The 16103-nt window shown below is 49.0% G+C and overlaps 1 protein-coding gene across 1 annotated transcript in view; it reads left to right on the plus strand.

The window, feature by feature from the left end:
• The first annotated feature begins 668 nt into the window (after window positions 1–668).
• Window positions 669–16103, plus strand: part of LOC146177763 (cytochrome P450 2J4-like) — a 204485-nt gene continuing 189050 nt past the window's right edge. Inside the window, exon 1 of the mRNA XM_084581632.1 lies at window positions 669–933. Within this exon, the coding sequence (XP_084437758.1) occupies window positions 669–933 (265 nt within the window). The remainder of the gene's footprint in view (window positions 934–16103) is intronic.

The raw sequence follows: 16103 nt of genomic DNA on the forward strand, positions 1-16103 counted from the left end.
CTACTTCAACTTGCCAGTATCACCGTTTCAAGTCCATCGATGAGTAGTAGCCTGCATTTCGTAGGCGATCAAAGGAATCGTCGATGCGAGGTAGAGGGCACATGACTTCTTGGTCACTTGTTTGAGCTTTCCGTAGTCTGTACAAAATCGGAAGCTGCCGTCTTTCTTTTTCAACAATACCACGAGGGGGGGGGGGGGGGGGGCTCAGACTGTGATGGCTGGATAACGTCGTCTCTAAGCATGTAGGCCACCTGGCGCTGAATGGCTTCACGTCTTTTCGGAGCCACACGGTAAGGATTTTGTCGAATCGAGACAATCGAGTCATCTGGGATAATTCAATGTTTTGTCAAAGGCGTTTGACCGATCCGAGATTCTGAAGTAATATAGTCTCGAAATTTATTAGTGACATCCAAAAGGCGGTCCCGTTCTCAAGAAGACAAATTTAGACTAACATCGACAATGGTTACGGGCGTCTTGCACACTGATCTTTCCTGCTGCAGTACGAAGCAGTCCAGGCTGGCAATAGAAGTGTTGTTTGCACCAAGCCAAAAAAAACAATTTATGCCAGTGGTGCGAAGACGCTCACACATCCTTTGAACCAGCTACTTGTGCGGCGAAATGCATGCTCTGCAACGGCCCCATTTCACAAGATCTAAGGATTGCAAAGAATGCTACAACCGCCCGGACAACAAGAGACAACAGCCGCCCTTGCCGAAGGCGCAGCGGACCAGTCGACTGCCCGGAAGTGCCGGACTAGCCACCGGTCCAACTCTGCTAATCGCAGCCGCTCCCACAACCGCTCTGAATCGACGGCGAGGACAGAATCTAAACCACCCAAGTACCGGAACCGGTCGCCATCCTTCCCGCCTCTGACAGACCAGCCCGTTCTAGACAAACAGGTGAGCAGGGACCCGCGATCTTCCTGCCTCGTCCGTGAGAACGCCCTTCTTAAGGCCCGGTTAGAGAAACAGGACCAACAAATTCAACAACAGAGCGCGCAAATAGCCACGCTTAGCAATCAGCTACAGAGTGTACTGGAAACATTGTCCCCCACAGAGCGAATGGAAGTCCAACCCCTCACCCCTCATCCAGCACAGAACCTTCCACCCCCTTCCCCATCTCCTGTCCCCGCAGCAAGCCCTGCATCTTCCGCCTCCCACAATGCCCCAAAGGCTACGGAATAGACCCCACAGCAAACGACAAACCAAAATCAATCAGACCGCCTCACTTCTCTGGCTCTCCTCGAACAAAAGCTAGCCGAAAAGTTCGAAGCAATGCCCCAAAGCACAAATTCATGGGCCACTGACCACAGCACTCAGTTGACAGCGATCGAGCAGTAGCAATCTTCACAAGCGAAAATCGTACCCCAACTCCAGTCCAAGTTCAATCACATCATAGTCTCTCACCCCAAAACATCAACTATCCCAACTTGCATCCTACCTAACGATGGCAGGAAACCGCAAAGAAATTAGTGTGGGAGTGGAATTCCAGGAGTTTTCGCTCCAAGCGCAGCAACCTGCACCTCCACATTCAATCTTTGCCCGAAGCAGAAATACCTACAGTCATTGCACTACAAGAAACGTATGCTTCTGTTAAACTCCTCAACTACACCCTCCACGTACCAACAAACACAACCGTGCCTAAAGTAGCTGCGTGGGTGCACCGCAACTACACCGCTAAAGATCACCCGATGGAGTTAGGAGACATCGACTGTCACCTCATTGAACTCCTGCACCGAACAAGAATGAGTCCCAGTCTCTTTATCCTAAATATTTTGTCACCTTGAGGGTAAAGCAGCTCCTCTCATGGCAGCACTACGAATAACATTGCATATCAGCGCACGCCACCCGCTGGTTGTGGTAGGTGACTTCAACGCTCGACACGTCAGTTGGGGCTACACATTAATTTGCCACAAGGGATCCCAACTCTGGGCTCTCCTACAAAACGAGGGCTTTACACTGATGAACGAACTGCACCAGCATATGCGTATTGGCGACAGTGTGCAGCGAAACACTACACCTGATCTTACACTTACAAAAAAATCTCACACAATGCCAGTGGTCGAACACGCAGACATCATTAGGCAGCGACCACTACATTATCCAAACTTCCTTCTCTCTAAGCTCTATCACCACATATGTCAAAAAGCGCCTGAAAATAACACACTTGGGCAAGTTCCGAAATATCCAAAAAGATGCTCCCAATCAAATAGATCACCTCGTAAATTGGGTCAATGACCTAACCCGCGACATAGCCGCGGCCACGTCTCAGGTCCAGAACACCAGAATCGGACGTCACAGGTAGCCGCCTTCTACATATGTGGGAGGCACACAAGAGCTTGTAAAAACGATGGCTCAAAAACAGGCATAACCGATCCCTGAAAAGAAGGATCTCAGCCTTGATTAAGGACATAGAGTCACATGCAGCGCAACTAACCCGACAACAGTGGGGACAGGTGTGCGACCGCATGGAAGGCAACCTCGGACTTCGAGACTCACGAAAGCTACTGAGGTGCCTTCTAGAACCTAATCACACAAAAAGCTCTCAACAACGTAAAGTAACTCAGCTCATCCACAACTTCAATATTGATGATGACATTTTATTAAAAACCCTAAAAGCCAAGTACCTCACAACTACGCCACAAACTATGCTCCCTTCATACACGGGCAATTTATCAAGTTGACTAACCTTCAAGCTATAGAAATACTCCGTCTGACTAACAGGGTGATTGCCCGTTCGGCAATGCCATCGCCGGTATGCGCCACATCGCACTTCACTTCAACAAGGGAGCATGATCGCGGAGGTAATGTCACCGTCTTATTGGCGACGTCTAAGGGCATCAGTGGTAATTCCACATAACCAAGGTCTTCGCGATTTTTGTTGAAGGACGACGCTGTACGGAATGCTTATTATAGCCCCATGAAGACGCAGAAAGTCTATGCCCAAGACTAGGTTTTTTTAACAGTCAGGGAGAATAACCAAGCTGTTAAAGAACAGCGCGCTTCTTATTCCTATCCGGGCAGTGCACTTTGGTGCCAGTACTTGACCCCCCGCACTTATTACTGGCCCTGCCCATTCGGTTTTTACTCTACGCAGCGTATCAGCCTGTTTGTAGCTAATTGAAAAATTCTGCCCCGGTATTCACCAGAGCATTACCTCCAGCCCGTCAACAGAAACGGCGAGGCGAGTGCTAACAACGTTATTTGGGCTACTCGTCTCTTTCGGCATTTGCGGTGGAAGTGCAGCAATGTCGGCGCCGTCAGCTTCGCCGTCGGGGCTGCTCATTTGGTGCGCCATTTTTGGTGGTAATTTAGGGAGCATTTTTGGCAGTTGTGCAGCAATGTCAGTGTGAATGGCGGCGTTAGAAGCCCAGGTTGTTGGCAATTGCGGCAGTGGTGAGGGTTTTGAAACTTTTCGACTGGCTGCAACCTCCCCTCGCGAGGTTGCGGCTGCTAGTTTTCCTGATGAGGGCTCGGGGTTCGCCGTCCGCTAACGTCAGCAATGCTATGCCGCATCGGCGAAGAATAAAGATGTGGCGATGTGGAGGAGCGGCGGCGGAAGCCTGGGCATTCGATTCCCCTGCTTACCGGAGGGTCGCCCTCGATTTGGGCAGAGTCAGCGTTGAAGTGGTAGCGAGCAGAAGTAGGCGGAAAGGCCGGCCCCTCTTCGCGGTAGCCGCAGTACCGATACACATTGCCAGGTTGTCCGCAGCAGAAATAGAGTGGTCGGCTGTGATAAGAGTGCCACCTGTCAGTTCGGCGTGGTTTAGTGTGTCTCAAGGCACCCACTGAGGCCCCTGGAAGAATCGTGTCTGCTAACGGCTCGGTGAGCTGGACGGGACGTGGCATGGAGGCGGACGACTAAAGCACTGCGGCGTAGCTCGCGGGTTGCGGCTCGTCTTAAGGTGCAGGAATGTCGGCCGTGTAGCTGACTGGTTGTGGAGCGTGGTATGCGGACACTGCATGCATTGAACACCGAGAAGGCTACCGAACTCTAGACAGCATTCTATGGGCATCGCTGGAGCACCCGAAGCAGGCACACTCGATGCGACAACGGGGAAAACACCAAAACACCGTAACATCGCGCAAACCGCGGATCAGTAGCTCCCACAGCCAGCGAAAATGATCAAGGATAGGGGAATACTGCGCATGTGAGATCACGCGCACTGTTTCTCTTTGGGCATCACTACAACTCCATCAGCTAGCGAGACCACTGAAAGAAGGGAGAGGGCTTCGAATCTGGGATCACACACACAGCAGAGGGGGCGGCTTCGACTGCCTATGCAGCTCGAGCTGACGAACTAGAAATGGCTGACGTGTGCGTTCGCGGGAAGCCTGTTTTTTTGTTTGAAGTCCTTAGTAACCAGAGGCATAATATCTGAAATCGCCTAGCTTGTCGAATGTCAACACTGCCAACCCCACCGGATAGTGCGAGAGGCCTCGTGCTAAAGAACCCGGCCCTTGTAGTACTGAGGCAGGCGCGGTTCCTCTACACGGCGCTCTCTAAGACACCTGCTACATGAAGGGACGGGGCCTGCTTCGCTGATTTACGAGTCACAGGGCGCCGGCGCGGTCATAAGACAGCAGCGCACTGCGAACGTACCGGATGACCGTAACCAGGTGGCGGGCCAGCGGACGTCACCACATCATTCCCGTGACAGCAGCGGCGGGGATTTCAGAAGCACGAACATTTTGCGGTCGGCACGCAGCGTCGGGGCTGGACGTTGGGGCGACCGTCCTAGCTTTGGCCGCAGCGCCAGAAGTCAAGCCAACGAGCCCCGGGTCCCGACCCCTGTCCTGTGGCATGGGTCTGCTCAGCTACTAGCCGAGCTTCTTCAATGTTGAAAACGACCCAATGCAGAGGTCACTATTTAAGGAAGGGAGGGTGTCGGGGTTCGACAACTATTACTACTACGTTTTTTGGGATATTATTAGGGCAGGGATACTGGGCGCGGGTTATGCCGGCCTGTCTTGGCGGCACTCTTGGCGTCCAGGGGAAGGGGAGATGGGATGTGGGGAAGGGATGGGGGTGGTCATCATCATGGAGCCGCTCTGGCCGTCGTCTACTTCTAATATGTAATGGCAACCCACTCCAGTACTTCCTACCAAGAAAACCGTATGGCCAACTCGTGCTATGGTCTTTCCAGTTGTGATGTATGGATGCGAGAGTTGGACTGTGAAGAAGGCTGACTGCCGAGGAATTGACGGATTTGAATTGTGGTGCTGGCGAAGACTCTTGAGAGTTCCTTGAACTGCCAGAAGATCAAATCAGTCGATATTGTCGGCGATAAACCCTGACTGCTCATTGGAGGGTCAAATTTATAAGTTAAAGCTCAGCTACTTTGGTCATCTGATGAGAAGAGAGGAGTCGCCGGAGAAAGCTTTGATGTTCGGAAAGGTTGAGGGCCACCGGAGAAGGGGTAGGCAGCGAACGTGATGGTTAGACCTTAGATGGCATCCTCTTGGCACTACAGGTGAAGTTATGTGATGTTAGGAAGATAGTGAGAGACCGGAAAGCATGGCGTGATATCGTCCATAGAGTCACGAAGAGTCGGACACGAATTAACGACTAAACTGAACTGAACTTCTCTGCCAGCGCCATAGTCCGCAGGTCCGGTGGGAAAGTGGAGATGAGCAGCCAGGCTGGTCTCCTCCAGGAAGGCCAGCGGAAGCCGTTGGGCTGCCAGGGGGTTCCTGGCCGGGAAGAGCACCTGGTCCTCCGTGGCAGTAGGGAGTTCAAGAGCCCGGTAGCCTGCCTCTATCTTTCGACGGTGGTGGGCGTGTGCTGGGCACACACACAGGTGACCCAGCGTTCCCGCGTCGCCACAGGAGGGGCATGCAGGAGAGGGAGCCTGGCCACGGGCGCACATCTCCATGGGAGTCCAGGAACCTCCGGTACGGAGGCGTAGGAGGAGAGCTTGCTCCCTGCGGGCAAGCTTGTCGGAGAGGCGGTAGAAGGTCCTCCCTTCGGCGGTGCGCCTATTAGGGTGCAGGGCCTTCACTGCCTTCTTGAGGGGTTCGACATTCCCTTTTCCCGCACAACGTGGTGAACATCCTCCTCGTCCCCCTCCTAGGAGAGCTTCATTCTTTCCCTCCTGGACTGTTTCCGTTGCAGCTACCGCGTGCGGCCCCTCCTTTCTCTTCCCTTCTCGTTCTCGACAGGCATCTCTAGATCACGTCGGAGAGGACGCCGCGCCTTCGGAGTGTGCGGACATGCTGCCAAGACTAAAGAATAACATTGGGTACTCCCAATAGATAGCTTGACCCACTGGCTGTGCCTCGTTTGTCGTAGTTCCCTGACACGAACCTGGCCGAGCTAGCGGCGAGGGGTTTGGCTATGAGAGCTGAGCATCAGCCCCGTTAGGAAACTATACATTACTATTAAAGTGCGTGTACTATAAGTCTCCGAAGAAGGACCCGCAGACATGAGGCTGAAGAATATGCAAGCTATGGCGTCATAGGCTTCAGGACGGAGCTGAGGTGTTTCCGTTCCCCCCCCCCCCCTCCCAACATTTGACCTGTTTGTACCATGTTTTGTTTACAGTTGTATTGTATAATACATAAGATTACAATTTCGCATGAACGTTGATTATGACCAATAGCATTTTAGCACATCAATTTTACGACGGCGGTAAGCATTAACAAGATAGAGAAGCGGTCTATATCTCAAATCCGTCACTATCTTCCGGAGACATGGTAGGAATCGCATCGCTTCTCTCTAAACCCGATTCATAATTCTCACAACCTCTGTGAAATGACGATGGCAAGCTACTACAGCCTACTCAAACAACGGGCATACATTTTATGTGTAGGCTACAAGTTTTACTTTACTGGGCAAAAGTTTTAGCTTTGACATTATGTACCTAAACTGAAGGCTTAAAGTCAGATTATACCTAATCATTGTACCCAAATTGTCTATTGAGTTGATTGCGCTAATAATATTGTAAGAACAAAAGGAGTTTCATTTTATTAATGTTAAAACATTTCTAGCCACATTGATAAAAAATCCATCCTCGACGCTGCCACTCTTCTGATCCTAAAACGTAAGTGTCGTTGGCAGCAGTACACAACGAAAGGCATGCGATGCGACCAGTGTCGATGGGCCCCTCATCTGGTGTTCACGCCAACGATACGATCTGTTTGCATGAGCCTGCCTTCCTACTCTAATGCACCGTCTTTGCCAAAAGTAACCAGGCTGCTCCGAAGGCTGCCGGAGCAAGCCTGCGGCCGTGTGGCGGCGCTGCGCTCGCTGTGGGTTATCGGTGCTCGTCAGCTCCGAGGGTACAACAGCTGACGTAACTTCGCACCCTCGCCCTCACCCGTCGTATGATAAAAACTAGGCGCGTATGATGTGCGGGCTGCAGTTTTACGTGTGCGAAGCGCGGTTGTGCCCAGCGAGGGCGCTCAGTATAGCGACCGGGCTATTCGATCTTTTCGGCAACTGCCCTGAAGCAGATATTACGAGTCGTGTTTCTCGCTACATAATTATACGTGCTTGTGTTCTGTAATCCGCTGCTGAAATGCACCAGCACAATTGCACTTTCTTGCATGTGAGATGCGCCTGTACATTAAAGAATGATAACGCACTTCAAAATTTTAATATGCTTTCTCCGAGGTGCGTTGCGTACTGCCACTTTACGGGCCGCGACTCCGGTACAAAGATATGGGAAAGCTTGTGAACCCTTTCAAGCCACCTTATCTCTCTTTTAGGCCTGGAAAATTATGTTAGCCCCTTGGGGCCGGTGGCTGAGTATAAATAACTGCACTGATTGATTAACAAGTTCTTGCATTTGCTTGTAGGTAAGTTTTGGTATAAGTAACGAACTATAATGAAACCTTCCTCACGCTTAGCCATTAGATGCACATGATTACTTTCTCGTTCGCGGAATCCTTGTTTCAGGGCAACACTGTCTGGCAAACCTAGTACATATTCGTCCTAGAAACGAACAACCAGAGCTCACTGTTTCTACTATCCCCTGTTTTTCTATTTTCCGCAGTTGCCGAGAAAAACGAATAGCCCGGTCGCTATACTGAGCGCCCTCGCTGGGCACAACGAGGCTTCCCACATGTGCAACCGCAGCCTGCACATCATACGCGCCTAGTGTTTATCATCCGACGGGTGAGAGTGAGGGTGCGAAGTTACGTCAGCGATTGTACCCTCGGAGCTGACGAGCACCGATAAGCCACAGCAGGCGCAACGCCGCCACACGGCCGCGCGGTTGCTCCGACAGCCTTCGGAGCAGCCTGGTTACTTTTGGCAAAGACGGTACTGGTCAATGCACACATCAAAAGCTGCCGGGCGTGTTCGCGAGTACACAGAAAATGCCCAGGAGCGCGGAAGGAAGAATGAGGCTCGGCATGCGAAAAGAGCTTCGCTGGGTGGGACGAAGAACGCGCGAGTAGGACACAAAGACGTGCAAGGACAGGCAGAGGAGAGCACTGTCACAAAGTAAAGGATAAAGATTTGGGACAATGAGACGCAGATGTAATATTTTATCACTATCATAAATACGCAGTTTTAAGAGTCACAGCAATTCTATCTTTTTTTTTTGGTTCAGTGTTTTCACTTGTATGTATGTCATGACATATATTTGCATTATCCAGTTTTGACGTACAACTTCTCGCTCTATATATTCGCCATTGATAATTTTTGTTTACATCTTGCTAGCACTGCATGCAACAGAAATATAAACCACTGCATGCATTTCTCGGTACAGGCAAATCAATCACATATACATTGATGCTTTGGAAACCTGCTGTCAAATGTTTTGTCCTTACTTTTACAAACGAAATAGGTAAGGCATGTTTTCCTGCTACTTTTAGCTAACCAAGTTGTCTATTGGAGAAGGATAAAACCTCCAAACTAGCCGTTTGCGAATTGAATTTTTCGTTCTAGGAATACTTCATCATGGCAATTTAAAGTAATTCGTAGTCTCAAATAGAGGTGTGTATTGGAGAAGAGAGGCCGTCCGAGAAAAAACAAGTTACTGCGATTCTGTATCGGCCCGACACATACGCACTCCAAGCCTATTCCTTACGTGCCACTTCATGATGAGCGGCCCTGTATATGATGCGGGTGGTCAGTTAGTTGTTGGGCTACTGCTTTTTGTTTTGACCAAGCACTTATCTGGTTGTACGTTTCATGCCGGCAACAATGCTAAGAGATGACACACAAAAATATCCATGTACTTTTAAGATGTTTGGCGTGGTGTAGCGGTTAATTGGCTGCAATGCTTTTAGAGATTAGTGCTGTTCTTCATACTCAGCCGCCTATCCGCGTGTAGCCATCACCACTGAGGGTTTAAGAAGATATCGTGGCGAGGGCCTAGCGTCAGTGTAGTGTCTACGTCACTATCTGGTTCTTCGCCTTCCTCCTCCACAGCGCTGCCCAATACCACCGAGCGGTTATCCCGATTGTGGACGCGGAGTCTCCCCGCACTGGAGTAGCCGGAAATTTTGTTCGGGGGTTGGCTCATGTTGCAGCGCGGCATCCTCCATATAGAATGGGCCGAGGGATCAAATATATGTATAATACTAGCGCTGTAATTGCCTATAGCCATTGTGTATTAGGTGCTGCCAACGAATTCTTGAACGCTACGCACTGTCAAGAAAAGTAAAATATTTATTTTATGTAAAACCAAATATATGTAGTGCCACAATGTGTGGCAGAAATAACCGAAATCAATGCTTCCGTGAATCTGCATGTTTAATAAGTACAGAAAATAGTAAAACGAACTTTAGAAATATCAGTTCGAAACCAGCAAAGCAATGCATGTCGCGGATATGAAACCGTAATTCGCCGTTCATTTTTCGAATTTATTAAACAAGAACAGCGGTCACCGGTCAGCAGTGTAATATCACCGAAAGTATAGTCGCAACAGAGAGCGCAGATCAAAACCAGGAGTTGCGAAGCATATAAATATAGAAATGCGAAAATACAAATGAATATTACAAATGTGAAGATACAGTTGATAAGGGCGAAAAATAACCACTGGAAACAAACATAACTACATGTATGCACAAAACCTCGCAACACGATATTTAAATATACGTATAAGCCTCCAATAAATCTATGCAACTGAGTAAAGTCACTGCATATAATGCGTCAAACAAGGCAACTAAGCATGTTGCGCAATCACAGATAGTAAACTGTACGCAAAGACAGAAGATCTGACGAGTACTAAGCGCGACAGAGGGCTTACTCACGCATTCATCTCCTGCCTGTTTTATATAGAGGGCCTCAAGGAGTTCCCTACTCTCCCTGGTAATCATCATCTCCATGGCGGCGGTCTCCTCCCATTTTGGAGAACAGTCCGGTTGGTGAAGGCACTTTTTGCAATGTTCGGCTCAATCAATCTCTTCTCAGGTTCTCTCTGCTCATTCAATGTTTGGGTATGAGGTGTGAATGCAATAGGTAAATGAAAAGCTACGTTTATAAAATTTCTCATTCATTCAATCATTTCTTAATTTATTATCACATATCCCACTGATGCCCTGAGACAATGAATTTCGTTACAAAAAAAAAATGTCCGTCTACTCCCGCGAAATTCAAAGTTGTGCGCGTGGGGGTTCCGTCTCGAGCGGCGCGCACTTCGCGGTGACGTCGACACCGTTCACGTTTTAAGCATGACCATTCTTGAACAGGCGGTATCCTTTTGCCAGTATTGGTTTTCGGAAGTAGCTCTGAAGACATTCGATTTCCTTAAAACCGCATAAAATTAGAGCCGAGATGCTTCCCACTGTACAACGCGAACGCAACCCGACCGCGTCGGCTGCCTCAGATTACTCTGCGCCGCCGTTGGCGGCTTGTTGGCGGCGCTGAACGCTGCACTCCACTAGAGTCACTGGAAAATTCCAGTGACTCTACACTCCACTAGCGCCACCTGGCCACTTCAGGTAGCCTATTCCCCATGGCGGCGGCGGCGGCGGCGGTGCGCACGTGCGTGGTTTGGAGTCGAGGCTTGTGTTCGTCCTTGGTTCTGTGCAAGCGAAAACGCAAGCCACATCTTCTGACACCTTACGACAGCTGTTGAGTAGTTCAGAAGCCGGTCAACAACGTCCTATTTATGAGTACCACACTTTGTTTACTTTCAGACAATTTCGGAAATGAATAATGATCTGGGCGGCTTGTTTATTTCTCGATGTGATGTTTCATTTCAAAATTTTTGAGAGGATGAAAAGCGATGCGGATACCGATTTTTAGGACAACTGTCAATGGAGAAATATATAAGTTACGTAGCTCAGGAAGTAATCCTTCTGGAATAGTAAGAACATTATTATTATTTGTTTTCTTTTAAGATGCATTTAGGGGACGTTGTCAACTTTGTCAATTAGCGGGATTAGGTGCAACGTGGTATCGCATTTTATGCGATGGTAGAAATATAGGTCATCTATCATTTGTGCAAGACAAGAATCTTACACTCTCACTTTTGCAGTTCAGCGGGGCACTAAAGGCTTGTTCACATGCAAGCGATTGAGCGAATGCAGCCAGAAGGAGATGACGATGCAACTAAAATTTTAATTTTGCAGGGTAAGCGTTTCGAATACCCGATCGTACCTACAGTTGCGTGTGCCTACCCGTAGCGATATAGGCATACTATTTGAGTTCGTTTTTTTATAAAAGTGGCTTCCGATTCCTGTATTCAGTGTATTTCACTTCATTATGCTGGCATACCGGATAGACAATTGTTATCTCATGTAAAAATAAAGCATCGTTCAAAATTGACATACAGCTTTTACATATGGGGAGTAGGTGCAGGAATTGAAGGAGATTGAAATGAATGAGCGGGGGAGGGGGGGGGGATGGCTTCACCGTGTCTACGGGAGAATATGAAATAAGGCCTTGAAGCTGTGCAAGGCACAGCAGGCAAATTTCAATCTAAACATAATATTCGATTTAAGTACTTCTAAACACGTAACATAGGCACAATTTCGTCTGGTGTACTTACACTCCGACTGCCAGTATTGCCAGACTAAAGAGCACCTTTTGCCAGACAAGACTCGGTACAGTCCGCTGCTGATCAGTGTGGCCAGACAACGTCTCTTTCTTTCATGCTCTCTTATTTTTTTTTTATTTCTCCTTCTTTATATTGCACGGCCCGCCACACCTCTGTCACCAGCGGATACGCGTTGTTCAGAGCGGCGCCTCCTAGCCAGGGAAGCGGCATCGCCTCTTTCTCCCTCTCTTACTTCTTTTCACTTCTCCTTCCAGCGCGCGGTGTGCTCTCGCCAGCGGAGATGCACGCTGCTTGGAGCGACCGTCGCCTTTTAAGCGGTGCATGTCGCCAGAGTGCGCGCGTGGAGTGTTCAAATGCTCTAGCAGTGAGCGCTCGCGTGTTTCGTCCCAGTGTGTCCTGCCGCAAATACATGACTGATATTTTGACCATACATTTTCTCGATCACTTATGTCGAATGCGGTGCCTACGCGCTCTACCATGCAGTATTCGTGAAAAAAAAAAGGACAGCGACAGCGTGGTTGTTTCGAGCCAGCGCGGCCTTCTGTTCACGGATTAAAAGCTGCAGCTATTTCGACCGCCACATAAACGTGTTCCTACGTCTTCCCAGCGTCTTCCACGTCTAAAAATGTGAAACGACCAGCACTGTGTTGTGTACATTAAGCCCCGGAACACGTGGGTACGGCTGCCGTAATACGAAGCCAACAGCGACAAAGGCGGCCCACTACAGCAAACACAAGTGTGCAGAATTACGACCGGACACTTTTCTTGCTCACATATGTTGAATGCAATGTCTACGCGCTGTACCGTGCAGTATTCGTGAAAAAATAAAAAATGACTGCGACAGCGCGCTTGTTTCGCGGCCTTCTGTTCACAGATTAAAAGCTACATCTATTCAACCGCCACATAAACGTGTTCCTTCGTCTTCCCAGCGTTTTCCACGTCTAAAAAAGTGAAACGAACAGCGCTATATAGCGTATATTAAGCCCCGGAGCACGTCGGTATGCCTGTCGTCATATGAGGCGAACGCCGACATGGGGCTGCAACTATTTTCAAATTGGAACTAATGGGGTACCAGACACGTGCACATGCGCATTTGTTTTGACTGCAACACGGAGCAGCCGGCGAAACAACTATAGCGCTTGTATATTGCTCCGGAACCTTTCCATGTAAAACGTCCCAAGCGTGGCGCGTCGACCAGCTCAGCTTTCAGTAAACACAAATTCATGGTTTTGGGTAGAGAATAGTCTTCGCATTACCTATCTCACTTCTAGGTGGACACATGCACCTACAATTAATGGCACACAGTTGCAGGTACAATGTGGCGAAACTTTGTCGACGAAGAAACACCCTCTGATTCACCGTACAAATATCGCATGTGTCTTTATTTTTGAGTTGATGCATGGTCCCCGTTCTTTCTTGCCGCTTTAAACTCTGAGCGGAACCAATATTCGCATTGGAAAAACTGTGACTAAAGCTAGGACAGTTTCCAGACCGTAGTTTTGCTGTGAGAAGCCTGACTGATGTAAGTTGCGAACCATCCGTGCTGGCAGTACTTCACAGCATGCACGTTATTAGAAATGAAGGACGTTTGTTTCCTGTCCGAATAAATTAATGCAGTGCTTGCAGTCAGCAGCTGCCAGATGAACTCTAAATTGGGAGCTTGTACTGAACTTTGTGGAGAATACAGGAACAGTCCACGGAGCGTTTGGAAAACTCTAGACGTCAGCTTCTCTGCATCGGAAAAACCCCTTCACCATGGCGGCCAAGGTTGTTTTGGGGCAGAAATCGGGTGCAGTGCAGGAGACGCCTATAGTGACAATTGATAATGGACGCGTAAATTTCAAGATGGCCTCTTTCTGCCTTGTGTTGCTGTTGGCTCTGGGAAGCCAGGTCCTCACAGGTGTCATTCTTACTCCTGTGTCCGGTCTGGTCGTAAGTGTCCGGTCGTAATTCTGCACACTTCTGTTTGCTGTATTGGACCACCAATGTCGCTGTTGGCTTCGTATTACGGCAGGCGTACCTACGTGTTCAGGGGCTTAATGTACGCAACACAGCCCTGGTCGTTTCACTTTTTTAGACGGGGAAGACGCTGCGAAGACGTAGGAACACGTTTATGTGGCGGTCGAAATAGCTGCAGCTTTTAATCCGTGAACAGAAGGCCGCGCTGGCTCGAAACAACCACGCTGTCGCTGTCCTTTTTTTTTTCACGAATACTGCATGGTAGAGCGCGTAGGCACCGCATTCGACATAAGTGATCGAGAAAATGTATGGTCAAAATATCAGTCATGTATTTGCGGCAGGACACACTGGGACGAAACACGCGAGCGCTCACTGCTAGAGCATTTGAACACTCCACGCGCGCACTCTGGCGACATGCACCGCTTAAAAGGCGACGGTCGCTCCAAGCAGCGTGCATCTCCGCTGGCGAGAGCACACCGCGCGCTGGAAGGAGAAGTGAAAAGAAGTAAGAGAGGGAGAAAGAGGCGATGCCGCTTCCCTGGCTAGGAGGCGCCGCTCTGAACAACGCGTATCCGCTGGTGACAGAGGTGTGGCGGGCCGTGCAATATAAAGAAGGAGAAATAAAAAAAAAATAAGAGAGCATGAAAGAAAGAGACGTTGTCTGGCCACACTGATCAGCAGCGGACTGTACTGAGCTTGGCCTGGCAACAGGTGCTGTTTAGTCTGGTAACACTGGCAGTCGGAGTGTATTTACACCAGACAAAATTGTGCCCACAAAATACTTTTCTACACTGCTTTGTGCATTGCTTGTCAAAGAGTGCACATACGATGAATATGCTATGTAGTTGTTTATGAGCTTAGTTTAATGTATTCCAGTCTGATAAACTCAAGAAAGCGCACATCCACGGAAGAAGCCTCGCATCAATGGTTGCCGCTTCTCGATAATAGTTACTTGTAGTAGATGTCAATCACCAATAAAATAGTAGGTGACCTTTCATAAAGTATAGTTTGCTGTAACATCTTGGCAATATGTCAGGAGCGTTTCAGAACGCTAGGTACATAAATGGGTAAATATTGTATACAATATTTGACTACGTGACATCCTCTGTTTATTAACCTGCGCTCCTTCTTTTTTCTTTTTGTCCAATAAGGAACTCAATTTTTTCTGCCTGCAGAGTGTGCTGTTGTGAAATTTATCTTTGCCTTAAGAGCACAATTACTTTGTGCATATGCTATATGCGAAAAGCCAGCTGTGGACATGGCGATAACGAGTTATGCAAGGGTGGTTGCCAGGAGCCTGCTATCCTGGGCCCGCTGAGGACGATACGTTCTTCCAGCCAGCCGGTCTCTCGCTTCTCGGCGCTAACAGCGAATGCTTGTGATGGGTCAGCCGCTGCGTAGAGCCTCGCATCCATGGCTCGCACCCCCTTCCTACAGTCCCACCCATCTGCTGTCTGTGCTACCCATTGAGCCTGCAAAGAGCGGTGGTGGTGGTGGTGGTTTGTGGGGTTTAACATCCCAAAGCAACTCAGGCTGAGAGACGCCGTAGTAGAGGACTCGAGAGTTTTCGACCACCTGGGGTTCTTTAACGTGCGCTGACATCGCACAGCACAGAAGCGCCTTGCTTTTCGCCTCCATCGAAAAGTGGCCGCCGAGGCCGGGATTCGATCCCGCATACTTGGGAACAGTATAGTCGAGCGCCGTAACCTCTGCGCCACCCCGGCGGAGCGCCTATGTTCATCCCAACCACCTTCCGCAAGCCTGCCTTGTACGTCCCTAGCTGTTTCTTGACTTGCCACGTGTTCTCGGGACACTTGAAATAACATAAAGTTTGTTTCTTCGATCATTTGGCTTTCTTTTTTATGACCGGTGGACACTCATATGCAAAAGGTTTCATTGAAGCCCCGTTAAGTAGGAGAACCAGCAGTGTAAGTCCGAATTCTTGAAAGTCATCATTGTGTATTGAACTATTGCCTACAGCTTTTCTTGTCTATTAGACAAAAAAAAACAGATTGCAAAATATACGAGAGGATATGGTAAACATCTAGGGTGGAGGGGGGGGGGGGAACGCCAATCGTTGGATTTCCCACTGGCCCACAATTCAACGGTCCTCTTGAAATTGCAGCATTCTGAGCCAGCTGCACATATGTCTTGCCTTGACACGAATGTCGGGTTATCAGTATTCCGA

Source organism: Amblyomma maculatum, chromosome 10 (assembly GCF_055883805.1).
Source record: "Amblyomma maculatum isolate TAMU_Amacu chromosome 10, ASM5588380v1, whole genome shotgun sequence".
Classification (NCBI taxonomy): domain Eukaryota; kingdom Metazoa; phylum Arthropoda; class Arachnida; order Ixodida; family Ixodidae; genus Amblyomma; species Amblyomma maculatum.